Source organism: Hemitrygon akajei, unplaced genomic scaffold (assembly GCF_048418815.1).
Source record: "Hemitrygon akajei unplaced genomic scaffold, sHemAka1.3 Scf000045, whole genome shotgun sequence".
Lineage (NCBI taxonomy): Eukaryota > Metazoa > Chordata > Chondrichthyes > Myliobatiformes > Dasyatidae > Hemitrygon > Hemitrygon akajei.
In genome coordinates this window covers 1918851-1937341 of record NW_027331931.1, presented here as the reverse complement: position 1 = coordinate 1937341, position 18491 = coordinate 1918851, and the positions used below count along the sequence as shown (strand labels likewise).

Sequence of the window (18491 nt, the reverse complement as noted above, 5' to 3'; positions counted from 1 at the left end):
ATACCTACTTATACTAATCCTACTTTTCTGCATAAATTCTATATACCTTGTTCAATAAAATAGCTAAGCAATTGCCTCAGCTGTTATAGAGTCATATAATGCAATTGCAAGTAAACAACAGACCTCCACACACACACACACACACACACACACACACACACACACACACACACACACACACACACACACACACACACACACACACACACACACACATTTGGGAAGAGAACAGGATTTAGGGTATGTTTCATGATCATTAATGCTTGGTGGAACCCCGGAATGTCCATTCCCTCAAATCCTTTGTTCCCCGGATCTGGAATACCTGCTGCTGCTGTGTAAACCTTTCTGGCTGCCAAGGGAGTTCCCGGCTGTTATTATCACAAATGTGTAATAACAACATCCCCCAGTTGTGTGTTATTGTCACAGAGGGGGGATGATTCCCTTCAGAAATCGGTCAGGACTTCCCAAACCACAACATTTGTATCAAGAGTTCCGTGTGAACAGCACTTGCCGTGTGACCGACTGCTTACAATGCCGGTGATCAGCAGGAGCTCAAGAAATTCAGCTCTGATCTATGCAAAGTTATCCAGGCAGCGAAACGACAATACAGAGATCGTATTCAGGCACAACTCTCCACCAACAACACACACAGCTTATGGCAAGGTCTGTACACCAATGCAGACTTCAGAGCTAAGTGCAGTGGTGCTGCCAACATCGCTCCCTGTCTCCCAGAGGATCTAAGCCTCTTTACGCTCGGTTCGATATCGCCAACACTGAGCCCCCGAGGAGAGCCGACAAAGCGACCTGCACATTGGTCATCTCTGAGGCTGAAGTTCGCAGGTGTTTCCAATGAGTGGACAGTCGCAAGGTTGAGGGACCGGACGGCGTCCCAGGGCGGGTACTCAGGATGCGCGCGGCACAACTGGCAGGTGTATTTACGGATATTTTTAATCACACCCTCTCCCAGTGAAGAGTTCCCTCCTGCTTCAAATCATCCACCATTGTTCCTGTACCTAAAACGACTAAGGCAACATGCCTGAACGTTTGAGTCCTGTCGCACTCACCTCAGTAATAAGCAAATGCTTTGAGAGGCTGGTCAAGGGCTGCATCTGCAGCTTGTTACCACCCACACCGGACCCCCTACAATTCACCTACCGACACAACCGATCAACAGATGACACAATAGCCACTGCTCTGCACACCTCCTTAAACATCTGGAGAAGAGGGATGCTTATGTGAGAATGATGTTATTAGACTACTGTTCAGCATTCAATACCATAGTTCCCTCCAGGCTTGACAAGAAGCTCAGAGACCGCGGCCATGACCCTGCCTTGTGCAGCTGGGTCCTGGATTTCCTGTCGGATCGCCGGCAAGTGGTAAGTGTGGGCTCCCTCATCTCTGCCCCTCTGCCCCTCAACACAGGAGCCCCTCAGGGCTGTGTCCTAAGCACCCTCCTTTACTCTCTGTATGCGCATGACTGTGTCGCCACCCACAGCTCCAATCTGCTAATTAAATTTGCTGAGTATACTATATTTATTGGCCAAATATCAAGTAATAACGAGGCAGCCTAAACAGAAGAAGTCATCAGCCTGACACAGTGGTGTCAAGAAAACAACTTCTCCCTCAATGTCGCAAAGACAAGAGGAATGGAGATAGGCTAACCCCCACTGATATCAATGGATCTGGGGTTGAGAGAGTGAGCAGCTTTAAGTTCCTCGGCATTCACATCACTGAGGACCTCACGTGGTCTGTACACATCAATTGTATGGTGAAAAAAGGCACAACAGCACCTCTTTCACCTCAGATAGAACCATAGAACCGTAGAACATTACAGCACAGCCCTTCCTGACTGTGCCAAACCATTTTTCTGCCTAGTCGCACTGACCAGCACATGGCCCATATCCCTCTATACACCTCTCATCCATATACCTGTCCAGGTTTTTCTTAAATGTCAAAAGTGAGCCCTCATTCACCACTTCAGCTGGCAGCTCATTCCACACTCCCACCACTCTCTGCGTGAAGAAGCACCTTCCCCAATGTTCCCTTTAAACTTTTCCCCTTCACCCTTAACCCATGACCTCTGTTTTTTTTCTCCCCTAGCCTCAGTGGAAAAAGCCTGCTTGTATCCCCTCTACCTATACCCATCATAATTTTAAACACCTCTATCAAATCACTTCTCATTCTCCTACATGCCAGGGAATAAAGTCCTAACCTATCCAAACCTTCTCTGTAACTCAGTTTCTCAAGTCCCGGCAACATCTTTGTAAACCTTCTCTGCACTCTTTCAACCTTATTAATATCCTTCCTGTAATTCGGTGACCAAAACTGCACACAATACCCCAAATTCGGTCTCGCCAATGTGTTATACAACCTCACCATTACATTCCAACTCTTATACTCAGTACTTTGATTTATAAAGGCCGATGTACCAAAAGCTCTGTTTACGACCCTATCTACTTGTGACGCCACTTTTAGGGAATTATGTATCTATACTCCCAGATCCCTCTGTTCTACTGCCCTCCTCTGTGTTCTGCCATTTACCTTGTATGTTCTAATTTGGTTTGATCTTCCGAAGTGCAATACCTCACACTTGTCCGCATTAAACTCCATCTGCCATTTTACATCCCATTCCCCCAACTGGTCCAGATCCCTCTGCAAGCTTTGAAAACCTTCCTCACTGTCCACTACACCTCCAATCTTTGTATCATTAGCAAATTTGGTGATCCAATTTGCCACATTATCATCCAGATCATTGATATAGATGACAAATAAGAATGGACCCAGCACTGATCCCCGTGGCACATCACTGGTCACAGGCCTCCACTCAGAGTAGCAATCTTCCACTACCACTCTCTGGCTTCTTTCATTGAGACAATGTCTGATGCAATTTACTACCTCTCCATGTATACCTAGCGACTGAATCTTCCTAACTAACCTCCCATGCGGGACCTTGCCAAAAGCCTTACTGAAGTCCATGTATATAACATCCACTGCTTTCCCTTCATCCACTTTCCTGGAAACTTCCTCGAAAAGCTCTAATGGATTGGTTAAACATGACGCATAAAGCCATACTGACTTTTTCTAATAAGTCCCTGTCTACCGAAATACCTGGAGACCTTATCTCTTAGTATTCCTTCCAATAATTTACCTACTACCGATGTCAAACTTACCGGCCTATAATTTCATGGCTTACATTTTGAGCCTTTTTTAAACAACAGAACTACATGAGCTATCCTTCAATCCTCTGGCACCCGGTCCGTGGATATCGACATAATACTTATGCCAGGGCCACTGCAATTTCAACATTAGTCTTCTTCAAGGTCCGAGTGAATACCCCGTCAGGTCCTGGGGATTTATTTACTCTGATTTGCCTCAAGACAGAAAGTACCTCCTCCTCTTTAATGTGTATAACTTCCATGACTTCCCTACTTGTTTGCCTTGTTTCCATAGACTCCATTCCAGTTTCCTTAGTAAATAGAGATGCAAAATACCCATTTAAGATCTCCCCCATTTCTTTTGGTTCCATACATAGCCGACCACTCTGATCTTCAAGAGGACCAATTTTATCCCTTACTATCCTTTTGCTCTTAACATACCTGTAGACGTTCTTAAAATTATCGTTCACCCTGACTGCCAAAGCAACCTCATGTCTTCTTTTAGCCCTCCTGATTTCTTTCTTAATTATTTTCATACTCTTTGTATACTCCTCAAGCATCTTACTTCCTCCCTGTTGCCTATAAATGTTATACATCTCTCTCTTCTTCTTTATCAGAGTCCCAATATCCCTCGATAACCAAGGCTTTTTATTCCTATTCATTTTGCCTTCAACCATGACAGGAACATACAAACTCTACACTCTCAAAATTTCTCCTTTGAAGGCCTCCCACTTACAAATCACATCATTGCCAGAGAACAACCTGTCCCAATCTACGATTTTTAGATCCCTTCTCATTTCTTCAAATTTGGCCTTTTTCAGTTTTAGAACGTCAACCCGAGGACCAGATCTATCTTTATCCATGATCAAGTTGAAACTAATGACGTTATTATCACTGGAAGGAAAGTGTTCCCCGATACACACTTCCGTCACCTGCCCTAACTCATTTCATAATAGGAGATCTAATATTGCATCCTCCCTTGTTGGTACATCTATATATTGATTTAGAAAACTTTCCTGAACACATGTTGCAAACTCTAACCCATCTAGACCTTTAACAGGATGGGAGTCCCAAGCAATGTGTGGAAAATTAAAATCCTCTACAATGACAAATTTCTGTCTCCTGCAGTTGTCTGTTATCTCTCTGCAAATTTGCTCCTCCAATTCTCGCTAACTATTGGGTAGTCCATAATACAACCCTATTAATGTGGTCATACCTTCCGGTTTCTCAACTCCACCCATAGGGCCTCAGTAGACAAGCCATCTAATCTGTCCTGCCGAAGCACTGCTGTAATATTTTCCCTGACTAGCAAAGCCACCACCCACGCTTTATCCCTCTGTCTCTATCACGTCTGAAACATTGGAGCCCTGGAACATTGAGCTGCCAGTCCTGCCCCTCCTGTAGCCAAGTTTCAGTAATGGCTATGATGTGATAATTCCATGTGTCAATCCAGGCCCTCAGCTCGTCTGCCTTTCCCGCAATACTCCACGCTTTGAAATATACACACCTCAGAATATTATTACCACCACCCACAACCTTGCTATTTGTGGCTTTGCATGAACTACCACCATTATTTATGTTTACCACCGTTCCACTATCTACTCAGGCACTCTGGTTCCCATCACTCTGCCAATCTAGTTTAAACCCTCCCCAATAACACTAGCACACCTCCCTGCAAGTATATTGGTCCCCTTGTAGTTCAGGTGTAACCCGTCTCTCTTGTACAGGTCCCACCTGCCCCAGAAGAGGTCCCAATGATCTAGAAATCTGAAACCCTGCCCCCTACTCCAGTTTCTCAGCCACGTGTTCATCTGCCAGAGCATCGCATTCTTACCCTCACTGGCACGTGGCACAGGAAGCAATCCGGAGATTACTACTCTCTATGTCCTGTTTTTCAACTTCCTACCAAGCTCTCTGTACTCACTCTTCAGGACACCCTGACTCTTTCTACCTATGGCATTGGTACCGATGTGTAGCACGGAATTTGGCTGATCATCCTCCCACCTCAGAATGCTGTGCAGGCGATCAGAGACATTCCTGACCCTGGCACCCGGGAGGCAACAAACCATCCGGGAGTCTCTGTTACGACCATAGAATCTCTTGTCTGTACCCCTGACTATGGAGTCCCCTATCACTACCCCTCTCCTCTTCTTCCTCCCCCCGTTCTGCACTGCAGCACCAGATTCAGTGCCAGAGATCCGGCTGCCGCAGTTTGTCCCAGGTAATCCTTCCCCCCAACAGTATCCAAATTGGTATACCTGTTCTGGAGGGGAATGGCCACAGGGGAACCCTGCAGTAACTGCCCTTTCCCCTTCCCTCGCCTGACGGTAACCCAATTACCTGTGCCCTGTTCCTTAGGTGTAACTACCTCCTGGAAGCTACTATCTATAAACTGCTCAGTCTTTCGAATGATCCGGAGGTCATCCAGCTCCTGCTCCAGTTCCCTAACGCGGTCTGTTAGGAGCTGCAGCTGGGTGCACTTCTTGCAGGTGTCGTTGTCAGGGACACCGGATGTCTCCCTGACTTCACACATCCTGCAAGAGGAGCATTCCAACATCCTGCCTGGCTTATTCTCTAGTCTGAACAAAAAAAAAGAAAAATAGCAAAACAGATGGTTGAGATGGTTGAGTACATTTGGGATGGGCCAGTAAATTTTGTGCATCCTGACTGGCTGCATCACTGCCTGGTGTGGGAATTGTACTTCTCTCAATCGCAGGACTCTGCAGAGAGTGGTGCGGACAGCCCAGTGCATCTGTAGATGTGAACTTCCTACTATTCAGGTCATTTCAGAGACAGGGGGTAAAAAGTGCCCGAAGGATCATTCTGGACCCAAGTCTCACCAAGCACAAACTGTTCCAGCTGCTACCATCCAGGAAATGGTACCGCAGTGTTAAAGCCAGGACCAACAGGCTCCACGACAGCTTCTTTCATCAGGCCATCAGACTGATTAAGTCATGCTGATACAATTCTATTTCTACAATTGTATACATAAATACACGCTCACCGCACACGCTTTACTGTAATTGTGCTGCTGGCGCAGAAAAACAACTTTCACGAAATGTATCCACGATATTAACCCTGACCCTGAAAATTTTTATCTGGCTGTTGTCTCATTTTTTTAGATCTGTTATTCATCATCCTCATACTGTCCTCGTTCATATCAGTTTACGCGCTTTCCAGTGCACATGGTGTTTTCCAGAAATTGCTATTTAAGTTCTTATTTTTCTTTGCATATTTCCGGATCCGTTTCAGACCAGGATATTATACCAAACCAATACGTCAATATGGGCACAGTGAGCGTTTACTACCTTCGTTATATTTTTACTGTTCAGCTCTGATTGGCAGATTTTCTTGATCCTCGATGTAAATTCAAAGTTTGTTCAGCCTTGCAGTAAATTTAGATTTTCAGCTTTGAAGTAAATTTTGTTGGAAGGTTTTCCTTTATCACACGATTATCTATTTTCTTTGCTTATTGATGTCCTAAATATACGTTTCATATTCTGTTGCATTGTATCCTGATGCTCTGTTTGATATTCCACCGGCTCTATTGCACCTTTCTTTATGTTTAATCATGTTCTGTACTTTCCTAGTCTAAAGTTCATGCTTATATATTTGGAAATTAATTCCATTATTTGAATTATTTGTTTCAGCTTTACTGATGAAAGAACAAATAATTTAAAATCATCAATGTATAAATGTGTCAAGGTATAATTCATAATTTCTTTTGATTAGATACCTGATTTTGTCTGTTTCAGTAAATTATGAGTGGGCTTAAAGCTAGACAAAACCATAGTGTGCTTAGTGAGTCTCTCTGGAAAATCCCTCCATTTATTTTGATAGTGGTCGTTGTTCCTCTGTGGTTCTTAATAGGACGTTTATTTTACGCGAATGCTTCATCAGATGTTGCAGAAATTTCACAAGTATTGTATGAATTTTATCTATATTTGGAGCCTTTTAAACACACGAGGAACAGAATCAGATGTGTTTTGTATTGATAGACAATATAACACTGAAAGATTTCTGCTTTCTACAGGGTTTGAAATAGAATTACATAATCTTTTATCTGTTGTTCAAACCCGAACGGTATTCTGTCTGCTGTCCTGTGAGTATATTGTGGTTATCTAAGTTGTTATCTGAGTTGTTATTAGTTACGGGATGTACGATGCAATAATTTTAGATATCAAATTGCCTTATTATTATTAAGAGCTAATAATAACATAGTAGGTGACCATTTAGTAGTATTATAAATGCAGAATAAAGCTATCGTTTAGACAGGTGGTACATACCTTCAGCCTTTTATATGTTCTGCCCCATGGGAGTATGACAGAGAGGATGTATGAGGTGGTTTGGGGTTCAGTAGCAAGGCTTTGGGTCGGGTTTGCGTCTTGCCAGCTTGATTGAGTTCCTCCAGGAGGTGACAAAGGTGTTGGATGAAGTTCCACATGGAAATTGTCTACTTGTATACTGGCAGAGTCTTTGACAAGATCCCACATGGGAGGTTCATACAGAAAATTAACATGCTTGAGAACTGTGGGGAATTGTCCTGGCTGCCGGGGACCCAAACGGGGAGAAATTTATTGGCTGGCGGGTGGTGAATCGGTGAAATTATTGCCATAGACGTCTGAAGAAGACACCTCATTGAGTATATTTAAAATGCAGGTCGATATGTTCCTGATTAGGAAAAGTGTCAACGTTTACTGGGATAATGGGGTAGAGAGGAATTGAAGAGCAAATTCACTGAGCCGAATGGCTTAATTCTGCTCCTGGATCTTATGGTTTCAGGGAGCATCTGGAGTATTGTGTTCACTTCTGATTGTCGAGCTCTTGGAAGGATTGGTTAGGGTGCAGAACAGGTTCATCAGGGTGTTGCCTGGATTCGGTGACATGTGCTACAAGTAGAGGTTTGATAAACTTGCTTTGTTTCCTCTGGCGGTAGAATACAGATCTGACTGAGGTGTGCAAGTTTGAGAGATAAGAGTTTGGGTCGACAGCCTGTATTTTGTTTGTTTATTTTTACATATGACTGGTGTCTAATACCAGAGGGCATTTGGTTAAGGTGAGATGGGGTAAATTTACAGCAATTGTGGGTAGTTTTTTAACAGAGTTGTGGGTGCCTGGAATTTACTGCCTGGGTCAACATGGCTTTGTGAAGGGAAGGTCCAGCCTCACGAGGCTAATTGAGTTTTTGAAGAGGTAACAAAAAGCAATTGATGAAGGTATGGTAGTAGATGTGGTCTACATGGATTCAGCAGAACCAACAGCTGTATTAATAGAAAAAAATATATTGTAGAATATTCAGGCTGCAAAGAGAGATTCTTTGAATTGTTACTTGAATCCAGAGATCAGCGAATGTTTAATGGCGAATTTTGATTCCCAAGCTTTGCCAAGTCAGAGACTAACATTTGAGATGTGGTTTGAACTGTGCATTTGATCACTCACCTATCAGCTGAGTGGGTAATTCAGATAAACCTTGGGTGATGTTCATGTATTCCTGTGGATCAGGACCTGTTTAAATATTTAAAAAAAAAACATCCATGGAAACAGAGCTAAAATAATTAAAATAACTAAAATATTTATCTCAATGTGCTTTGTGTTCAGTGTGTGGTTTTAACATACCGAGTTCCTGTATTTCCCTCAGAATTCTGTCCAACTTCGGTAACTCAGTCCTCCATGTCACAAAGGATTCCCACATCGCCCTCCGGGCCCGGGAGCCTTTGCCCATCACGAAACTGAGGAAGAGTCTGGAACTCTCTGTCCGGTTTCCCTTCTCTGTCAGTTCAGTGACTTTCTACAAAAGGAAACAATGAATTTATTGTGCAGCAGACAGACAGGCATGCAGAATGTACAGGAAAGTATCTGTTCATGGCCCCAGTAGCTTCAGAACAGATGCAGTCACTGGGCTGCTGCCTCATCCTCCCTGGGTTCAGTCATTAACAGAGAAACAGTAACTGAAGGAAATTCTAAATCAATATTGTGAAAGAATAAGTATTTACTGACACCCTGCAGTAGATGCAATGTGATTAATTTCCTCAGTCTGTCAATGTGCAGTATTACATCAACAAGATGTGACAACAAGAACTGAAGAGAGGGGAGAGAGAGAGCAAAAACAAATGGATAGTGGCTGACAAAAGTTTATAGTTGGGTGCTTAAATCAAAAGATAAATATTGAATCGAAAGGATACGCAGGTAGGTGAAAGTGTTGGGTCGAAGCTGCTGTCATTAAAAATGAAAAGTCCTGAGAAAGAGGTGATAACGGATTGGACGATGTAGATGTTAAGAAACTGCATAAGTAAAATGACCCTGATGATACAGGCCTATTAACAGTAGCCAGGATGTGAGCTACAACTTACAACAGGAGAGGGAAGAGGTATGCAAAAAGGGGAATGTGAAAATAGTCATGGGGAATTTCAATATGCAGGTAGCTTTGGAGAATCTGGTCAGTGTTGAATCCTGAGTGAGGAAATTTATAGAATGCCTGTGAGATGGCTTTTTAGAGAAGCCTATGGTTGATCCCACGATAGGACAGACGGATTTGGATTTGGTGTTGTGTATTGAGCCAGATTTGATTGGGGAGCTTCAGGTAAATAATCCCTTAAGAGGCAGTGATCATAAAATAGCAAAACTCACACTGCAGTTTGAGAGGGAGAAGGTAAAGTCAGATGGATCAGTGCGACAGTTGGATAAAGGAATTACAGAGGCATAGGAGAAGACCTGGGCAAAAATATATTCGAACATGACTAACAGGAACAATGGCAGAGCGGGAATGGCTGAAGTTTCTCGGAGCAATTAAGAAGGCTCAGGACAAGTGATCACAAAGATGAAGAATTATTCTAAAGGGAGGATGATCAACCATGGCTGACAAGATAGTCAAAGCAGCACGAAAGCAAAGGAGAGGGGACATAATATTACAAAGTATAGTAGAAAGCTGAAGGACTGGGATGCTTTCACAAACCAACAGAAGGCAATTAAAAAGCCGTAAGTAGAGAAACTATGTAAAATGAAGGTAGGCTAGCGAATAACGTAAAATAGCTCAACAAGAGGTCCGTCTGATATATGAAGAGTGAAGGAGAGGAAAGTGGATTTTGGGCCACTGGAAAATGACAGTGGAGAGGTACTGTCAGGGGACAAAGAAATGGCAAAAGGTATTAGTAAGTATTTTGCGTCAGTCTTCACTGTAAAAAATACACTAGAACGTGCCAGATATTTGAGAATGTCAAGTGGCAGAAGTGAGTGTACCTGCCATTATTAAGGAGAAGGCACTCGGGAAGCTGAAAGTTCTGAAGATAGATGAGTCAGTTAAGTTCAGTTCAGTTTCTGTTTATTGTCATTTAGAAACCACAGAAGCAATGCAGTCAAAAAATGAGACAACGTTCCCCCAGAATGATATCACAAAAGCATATGACAAAACAGACTACACCAGAAAATTTACATAACGTTTTGTAATCCCCAAATCCATAGTCCAGAGAGGCTGCTGCGTATTAATGTCGCGCTACTGTCTTAGCGCGTTCCCCGGAAAGGAGCTCCAAATACACCAGACAAAACAAGACTACCCAGACACACCAAGTCAGGAGACCAACTCTACCACCCAACAAACCAAAAACTAAAGCTACAAGACCTGATCAACTGCACTCGATTGCTTCTGAAAAAGGAGGCTGAAGAGATTGTGGAGACATTAGTGATGATCACTCAAGAATCACGAGATTCTGGAATGGTTCCGGAGGACCGATCATTTTAAACTATAGGCCATTTAGTCTGATCAGCGTTTGGGAAGACGTCAGCAGTCGATAATTGAGGATAATGTTTCGGGGTATTTGGACGCACATGATAAGAAAAAGGCCAACATCCATGGAAGGGAATCTTGTCTGACAGAACTGTTGGAATTTTTTGAGAGAACAGCATGCTGGGTCGACAACGGAAAGTCAGTGCAATTTGTTCACTTGGACTTCCCGAGGACCTTTAACCAGGTACCTCACATGACGCCGTTTAACAAGACAGGGAACGGCAGTATGACAAGAGAGACAATAGCATTGATAGAGGATCCATGATTTTCTCCAGACAGATTTTGTCTGACTGTCAGGAAGCACAGAATGGAACAAATGGGGCTTTTTCTTGTTGGATGTTGGTGACCAGTGGTGTTCTGCAGTGGTTGGTTTTGGGAGAATTCCTTTTTTCCGTTATGTCAATGATTTGAAGGCTTTATGGACTAGATTGCGCACGTTACGAAGATATGGGGAAAGACAGGAAGCGTTGAGGAAGCAGGGATTTTGCAGCAGGACATGAATGATGAAAAAATGGACAAATCAGTGACAATTGGAATGTAGTATAGGGAGGTCCATGGCCATACACTTTGGCAGAAATAATGAAGACATAGAATATTTTTGAGAGTTCTAAAGAGTCTCAGGAGACCTGTTGCAGGATTCCTTGCAGTTTGAGTTGGTGTTAGGAAAGGCAAAAACAAATGCTAGCGTTCATTTCGAGAGGAATAGAATATAAGAACAAGCACTGGCCAGACCTCACTTGTATATTGTGAACGGTTTTAGTCCCCTGATCAGTGAAAATACGCGATGCATTGTGGAAAGTCCAGAGAGGAATCCAAACTGACAGAACCAGTAATATTAAACCTGATTTTGATGAGAATGATTCCTGGATGCGCCTGTACTGGCTGGAGTGTGGAAGGATGAGGGGAATCTATTTGTAATCTGTGGAATATCGAAAGGCATTGAGAGGATGTGGAGATGATGTTTCAAAGTGCGGAGTCTAGAACCAGACGGAACAGCCTCAAAATAGAGGGACGTCCATTTAGAACAGAGATGAGGAGATTCTTTAGCCGAGGAGTAGTGAATCTGTCGAATCCATTGGCACTGACAGCTGCGGAGACCAGATCATTGGGTATATATAAAACAGAGGTTGGTACCTTCTTGATTTGTCTGGTCAGCAAAGTTCACTGGGAGAAGGCAGGAGAATAGAGTTGAGAGGGATAGTAAATCACCCATGACGTAATGGCGGAGTAGGAAGATGGGCCTAATGGCCTACTTGTGTTCCGATACCTTATGGGCTTATGATGTGTAAAGACAACAGAACATTAAGGAATGTCAGTGCGGCTGTCTTATGATGGAGATTGTAACTGCCTGGCACTCATGCTGTAAAATGGTGATCACTTCCTGAATGTAGGCATGGGCTTCCTCATTTACTGAGGAATTATGAATTAAACATTGAACCGTCTTCAAGCAACATCTCTCTCTCTCTCTCTGGCTTTCCGTCCCATAGGGTGATGATGGTTCCTTTCAGTCAGTTAGTGGGGTGGTACCCCACTCCTCAGAAAGGAACCGTGTGCGTGAGTGGATTTTAGGTGAGTAGGGCGTTGCACCGGTCCAGATCCACCCTCTCGACATCCCCTCCCGGATCCAGCAGCCTGGTTGGGTCCAGGACGGCTGGGGGAAGTTCTGTTGCAGTGAATGGCCAGACCAAGCTTCGATGCGAGGGATGCGCTTTCCGCGCTTGTTTTCTAGAGGGCCGTTGACCCTAACAGAGGGGTCATCCGCCCTTTGACAGGTCTTGTTTTTCGTCCTGCAGGGTGTCTAGCCACCTTCCTCACCAGGCCAGTCTGGTGGGGGAGCTGGTTTAGTCACCAACCATCCGACCATGCGACAGGTAGTACTGGGTTACATGGTACCGGTAGCACTCAGACGAGTGGTCTGACCAGAACATACACTGATGATGGAATTAAGGTAGTCGAGGATGCAACTGAACATGGATGGGCTTAGGACATTGCTCTGAGAAACAAGAGGAATGATGTCCCGGGTTTGAATGATTGATCTCCCAGAACAGTTACCAGTAGGGAATTGGAAAGGTTTTCCATAACACGAATAATGGAAAATAATTATGGAACAAATCAGCATAATTCCCTGATGGTCCACTGCACTGTAAAATAATCCCTCAGTTTCACTGCTACCATGTCTGAGGAGTTACAGTTGTGAAAGAGATTTAAAGGTTTACCAGTAAAGCAGGCGTCTCCAGATGATGAATTTTAGATGACATTTACAGATGACTCCTCTTGTCTTTGGATAATGCCTGTCTGATTCATTACATACAGCGCCAATGAGTTCCAACGAGAACAGAGTCACTCACGGGTGTAACACACTTGATTTTCTAATACCACTCATGGTGAGTAGGTCAGATCTAGTACAGGACAATCAGTGTCTGTGAATTCCAAGGAGAGTGACCTGAAATGGGATGCCCCTGTCTCTCATTTGTTAGATATTCAGCAGGTTAACAGAATTATTTTTTTCATTTTTTCCCTTCCCTTTCAGGTAAACCTATTGATCTTCTTTTTTAAGGACAACCTGCTGATTGCTGAGATCATGAGATATCAGCTGGTCAGCACATTAATGTTTTGTGCTTTCTTCTTCCCTTTTAGGTCAAACTATTGACTTTTGCGGTCATGAGATATCAGCTTTGTGCGTGATCTTTCACGACTAACCTATCTTAGAGATTTTCGAGGAAGTTGCCAGGAAATATGCTGTGGCCAAGTTTGTGGATATTGTCTACATGGATGTGAGCACGGTATTTGACAAGTTCCCTCATAGCAGGTCGGTCAAGAAGTTTCAGTTGCTCAGCATCCGAGATGAGGTAGTAAACTGGATTAGACACTGGCTTTTTGGAGGAATCCAGAGTGTGGCTACAGACTGTTGCATTTGTGATTGGCGCCTGTAACTCGTGTAGTGTCACGGGGATCGTTACTGTGCCTGTTGTTGTTTGTCATCTATATCAATGATCTGGATGAAATTATGGTTAACAGAATCAGCAAGTTTGCGGATGGCACCAACATTGGGAAGGTGCAGTGGACAAAGAGCTTGCAAGAGCTAACAAGAGCTAACGCTTGCAAGAACTACAAGAGCTTGCAGTGTGATCTAGACCGACTGGAGAATGGGCTTAAAAGGGGCCGATGCAATATAATGCAGACAAATTGCACTTTGGAAGGACCAAGCAGGGTAGATCTTACACAGCGACCGGTACGGCACTGAAAAGTGTGGTAGAACAGAGTGATCTGGGAATACAGGTCCATAAGTCATTGAAAGTGACGGCAAATGTGCTCAAGTTGTGGATCTGAAAGAAAGTTTCTTAGCGCATTAACCTTCATAAATGAAAATATCGTGTACAGTAGATGGGATATGATGTTGCATAAGACGTTGGTGAGGCCTAATTTGGATATTATGTGCAGTTCTGCTCACCTACCTACAGGGCAGCTGGAAATAAGTTTGAAAGAGTACACAAACAAAAACAAGGATGTTGTCAGGACTAGAAGACCTAAGTTATAAGAAAAGAGTGACCGGGATAGGACTTTATTCATTGGAACGTGGAAGATTGAGGAAAGGTTTGAGAGAAGTTTACACAATTACATGGGGTATAGACAGGATAAATGCAGCAACATTTTGTACTGCGGTAAAGAGGTATTATAACAAGAGGTTATCAGTAAAGGGTGAAAGGTGAAAAGTTCAGGGGGGTACAAAGGTGAAACTTGTTGACTCAGAGGGTGCTAAGATTGTGAAACTAGCTAGCACCGCAAGCAGTACAAGCGGTTAAAAAAAGTCTGGATAGATCCATGCATGATGAGGGTATAAAGCGCCATGGCCTGGTGAAGGTCAATGGGAATACATAGTTAAGTAGTCCAGCATGGAAATAGATGGGCCAACAGGCCTGATTCTATGCTGTTCTTTTCTATAACTATGACAAGTAAGCCACACGTTGTTTGGGAACTCACGGAGCCAAGACCGGATGTGGTTAGCAGGTTTCCTTCTGTCAAGGACAGAAGTGAAGTCGGTTGTCTCAGTTTACAATCTGTCAGTTTAATACTCATCCTGGATTAATGAGATGAGGTGAATCTGCCCGACAGTGCAGACAAGATTTGAAATCAGTTTCAGACTGAATGCCTGTTCGAAGTCCCGATATATATAACCATATAACAATTGCAGCACGGAAACAGGCCATCTCGGCCCTTCTAGTCCGTGCCGAACGCTTACACCCACCGAGTCCCACTGGCCCGCACTCAGCCCATAACCCTCCATTCCTTTCCTGTCCATATACCTACCCAATTTTACTTTAAATGACAATACCGAACCTGCATCTACCACTTCTACCTGAAGCTCATTCCACACAGCTACCACTCTCTGAGTAAATAAATTCCCCATCGTGTTACCCTTAAACATTTGCCCCCTAATTCTCAAATTATGTCCTCTTGTTTGAAACTCCCCAACTCTCAATGGAAAAAGCCTATCCACGTCATCTCGATCTATCCCCCTCATAATTTTAAATACCTCTATTAAGTCCCCCCTCAACCTTCTACGCTCCAAAGAATAAAAACCTAACTTGTTCAGCCTTTCCCTGTAAGTTATGTGCTGAAACCCAGGTAACATTCTAGTAAATCTTCTCTGTACTCTGTCTATTATGTTGATACTTTTCCTAACATTCGGTGACCAGAACTGTACACAATACTCCAAATTCGGCCTTACCAATGCCTTGTACAATTTTAACATTACATCCCAACTCCTATACTCAATGTTCTGATTTATAAAGACCAGCATACCAAAAGCTTTCTTCACCACCCTATCCACATGTGATTCCGCCTTCAGGGAACTATGCACCATTATTCCTAGATCACTCTGTTCTACTGCATTCTTCAATGCCCTACCATTTACAATGTATGTCCTATTTGGATTATTCCTACCAAAATGTAGCACCCCACACTTATCAGCATTAAACTCCATCTGCCATCTTTCAGCCCACACTTCTAACTGGCCTAAATCCCTCTGCAAGCTTTGAAAACCTACTTCATTATCCACAACGCCACCTACCTTAGTATCATCTGCATACTTACTAATCCAATGTACCACCCCATCATCCAGATCATTAATGTATATGACAAACAACATTGGACCCTATACAGATCCCTGAGGCACACCACTTGTCACCGGCCTCCAACCTGACAAACAGTTATTCACCACTACTCTCTGGTATCTCCCATCTAGCCACTGTTGAATCCATTTTACTACTTCAATATTAATACACAACGATTGAACCTTCCTAACTAACCTTCCGTGCGGAACCTTGTCAAAGGCCTTACTGAAGTCCATATAGAGAGCATCCACTGCTTGACCCTCGTAAACTTTCCACATAACCTCTTCAGAATATTCAATAAGATTTGTCAAACATGACCTTCCACGTACAAATCCATGCTGACTATTCCTAATCAGACCATGTCTATCCAGATAATTATATATACCATCTCTAAGAATACTTTCCATTAATTTACCTATCACTGACGTCAAACTGACAGGCCTATAATTGCTAGGTTTACTCTCAGAACCCTTTTTTAAGAAAATGGAGCCACATGAGCAATAAGCCAATCCTCCGGCACCATCCCCGTTTCTAATGACATTTGAAATATTTCTGTCCGAGCCCCTGCTATTTCTACAGTAACTTCCTTCAAGGTCCAAGGGAATATCCTGTCAGGATCCGGAGATTTATCCACTTTTATATTCCTAAAAAGTGCCAGTACTTCCTCCTCTTTAATTGTCATAGTTTCCATTACTTGCCGCTACTGCTCTCATATCACACTGATAAATACAGCAGGTGGGAGATAAAAAGCTGAGGCCGACCCTGTAGTTCCCAGTGCTCCCCACATTAACAGCTGAAACCAGATCTGCGAGAGACAGGTCAGAAATAAAAGTCTCCATTGCCAGGTAGGACGCCAAGAACGTGAAGATTAATTTTGGTCACTATTCCCAGCAGTTCTGTGACAATACACAAACTACACTCACCTCATTCTCTTCTCTACTGAAATGTCCCTCCTTTGTCAACATCCAACCGAGTCTTTCAACCTTTTCTTCAATTGCTTGTTTGAGTCTATCTCTATAGAACTTTGTCAGTTGGTACAGTCGATATTCCTCCCCCTCTGCTAAGAGGTCAGGGATTGTCAACTCTGGCTCTGTGAATATAAAAAGGAAAATGTAGGCTTGAACTCAAATATTTTTCGTTTCCACCGCTCTCACCAAACTCAACAAAAAAACATGACTTGAACCTGCCTACAGACACAAAAACAGATTTATTCCCAATCTCCAACTGGCCTTAAAACCTACCAAACAATGTTCTAGGCATTACGTTCATAGAAGGACCAGATTTGATGCACACCAGTCCATCCCTCAACCGACCCACTCCCCTATTTCAATTTTGGATCGGCAATAAATGCTGGGCCTGTCGGTAATATTCGCTTCCCAGAGATACTCTCTCCATCCTGGCAAATACATTTCCCTTAATTCACATCCTGGAAATATTCTCTTATCTGGACAACTGCCTTTCCTCCAATGCACATCCCGTAAATCCTCAGAGCAGGTAGTACACTTCCTGTAGTGGGGTAACGGGTACCCCACTACACCACATGTACCACACCCACACATTCCCCCTCTCTCTGACCAACCCTCCAACAAGGAATCGCATTTACCCTCCTCCCTGCCACATTCTGCAAACACATCACCCTCATATTTCACTCACTGGCTCCGTGTTGGGGACTTGACAATTCCGTGTTCAATGAGCTTCCGGGCTGACAGGCAGTCGCCTCACTTGTGCTGGTTCCAGGGTCCTGATCAGTGTCTCTGATGTCACTGACTCTGGGATGACAGGCAGTCGCCTCACTTGTGCTGCCTCCAGGGTCCTGATTGGTGTCTCTGGGCTGCATTTGCTCCACTTCCGCTGCGGCCGTACTGCATTCTGGGACATCGCTCTCAATCTGACCCTGCTTCGGTACCTTGCTTCCTGTGTCCCGATCATCTTTCCCCGATGATCCGCCTTGTAAACACCTCTTCAGTACTTTCCCTACTCGTTTCAATGTCCTACCTGAAATAAGTGATGAATTGCAGTTCATAAGAGTATGATTTAGATCTGAGCAAAACTGATTCAGACTGCAATGGAGCCGTGACTCTGGCTGGCCAGATTTGGAGTGGGACTGTGCTGGTTACTGTGAACCGTACATCCTGCTTGGTGACCATACCGATAAGCCGGTGACTGGACACATTCACTCCCAGTAAAATAACAGGATAGACACAGTAATGCCAATCACATAAATCACAGCAGTTGAATGATGACCACGGGATCTTAATGCATCGGTGTCCGGTGATACTGGGAAATTAAATAAAGATATGACGTCAATCTTACCGGCCTGTAATTTCTCGGATTACTTTTAGATCCTTTTTTAAACAATGGAACAACGTGAGCTATCCTTCAATTCTCCAGCACCTCACCCGTAGATACCGACATTTTAAATTTATCTGCCAGGGCCCATGC

At 43.6% G+C, this 18491-nt stretch overlaps 1 protein-coding gene across 1 annotated transcript in view; it reads right to left on the bottom strand.

The window, feature by feature from the left end:
• The window catches only part of LOC140720556 (uncharacterized), a 49747-nt gene that overhangs the window by 7042 nt on the left and 24214 nt on the right, over positions 1 to 18491 (bottom strand). The window contains exons 4-7 of the mRNA XM_073035393.1: positions 17703 to 18044; positions 16973 to 17139; positions 8772 to 8943; positions 8595 to 8660 (exon numbers count right to left, since the gene is read on the bottom strand). Of these exons, the coding sequence (XP_072891494.1) occupies positions 8595 to 8660; positions 8772 to 8943; positions 16973 to 17139; positions 17703 to 18044 (747 nt within the window). The remainder of the gene's footprint in view (positions 1 to 8594; positions 8661 to 8771; positions 8944 to 16972; positions 17140 to 17702; positions 18045 to 18491) is intronic.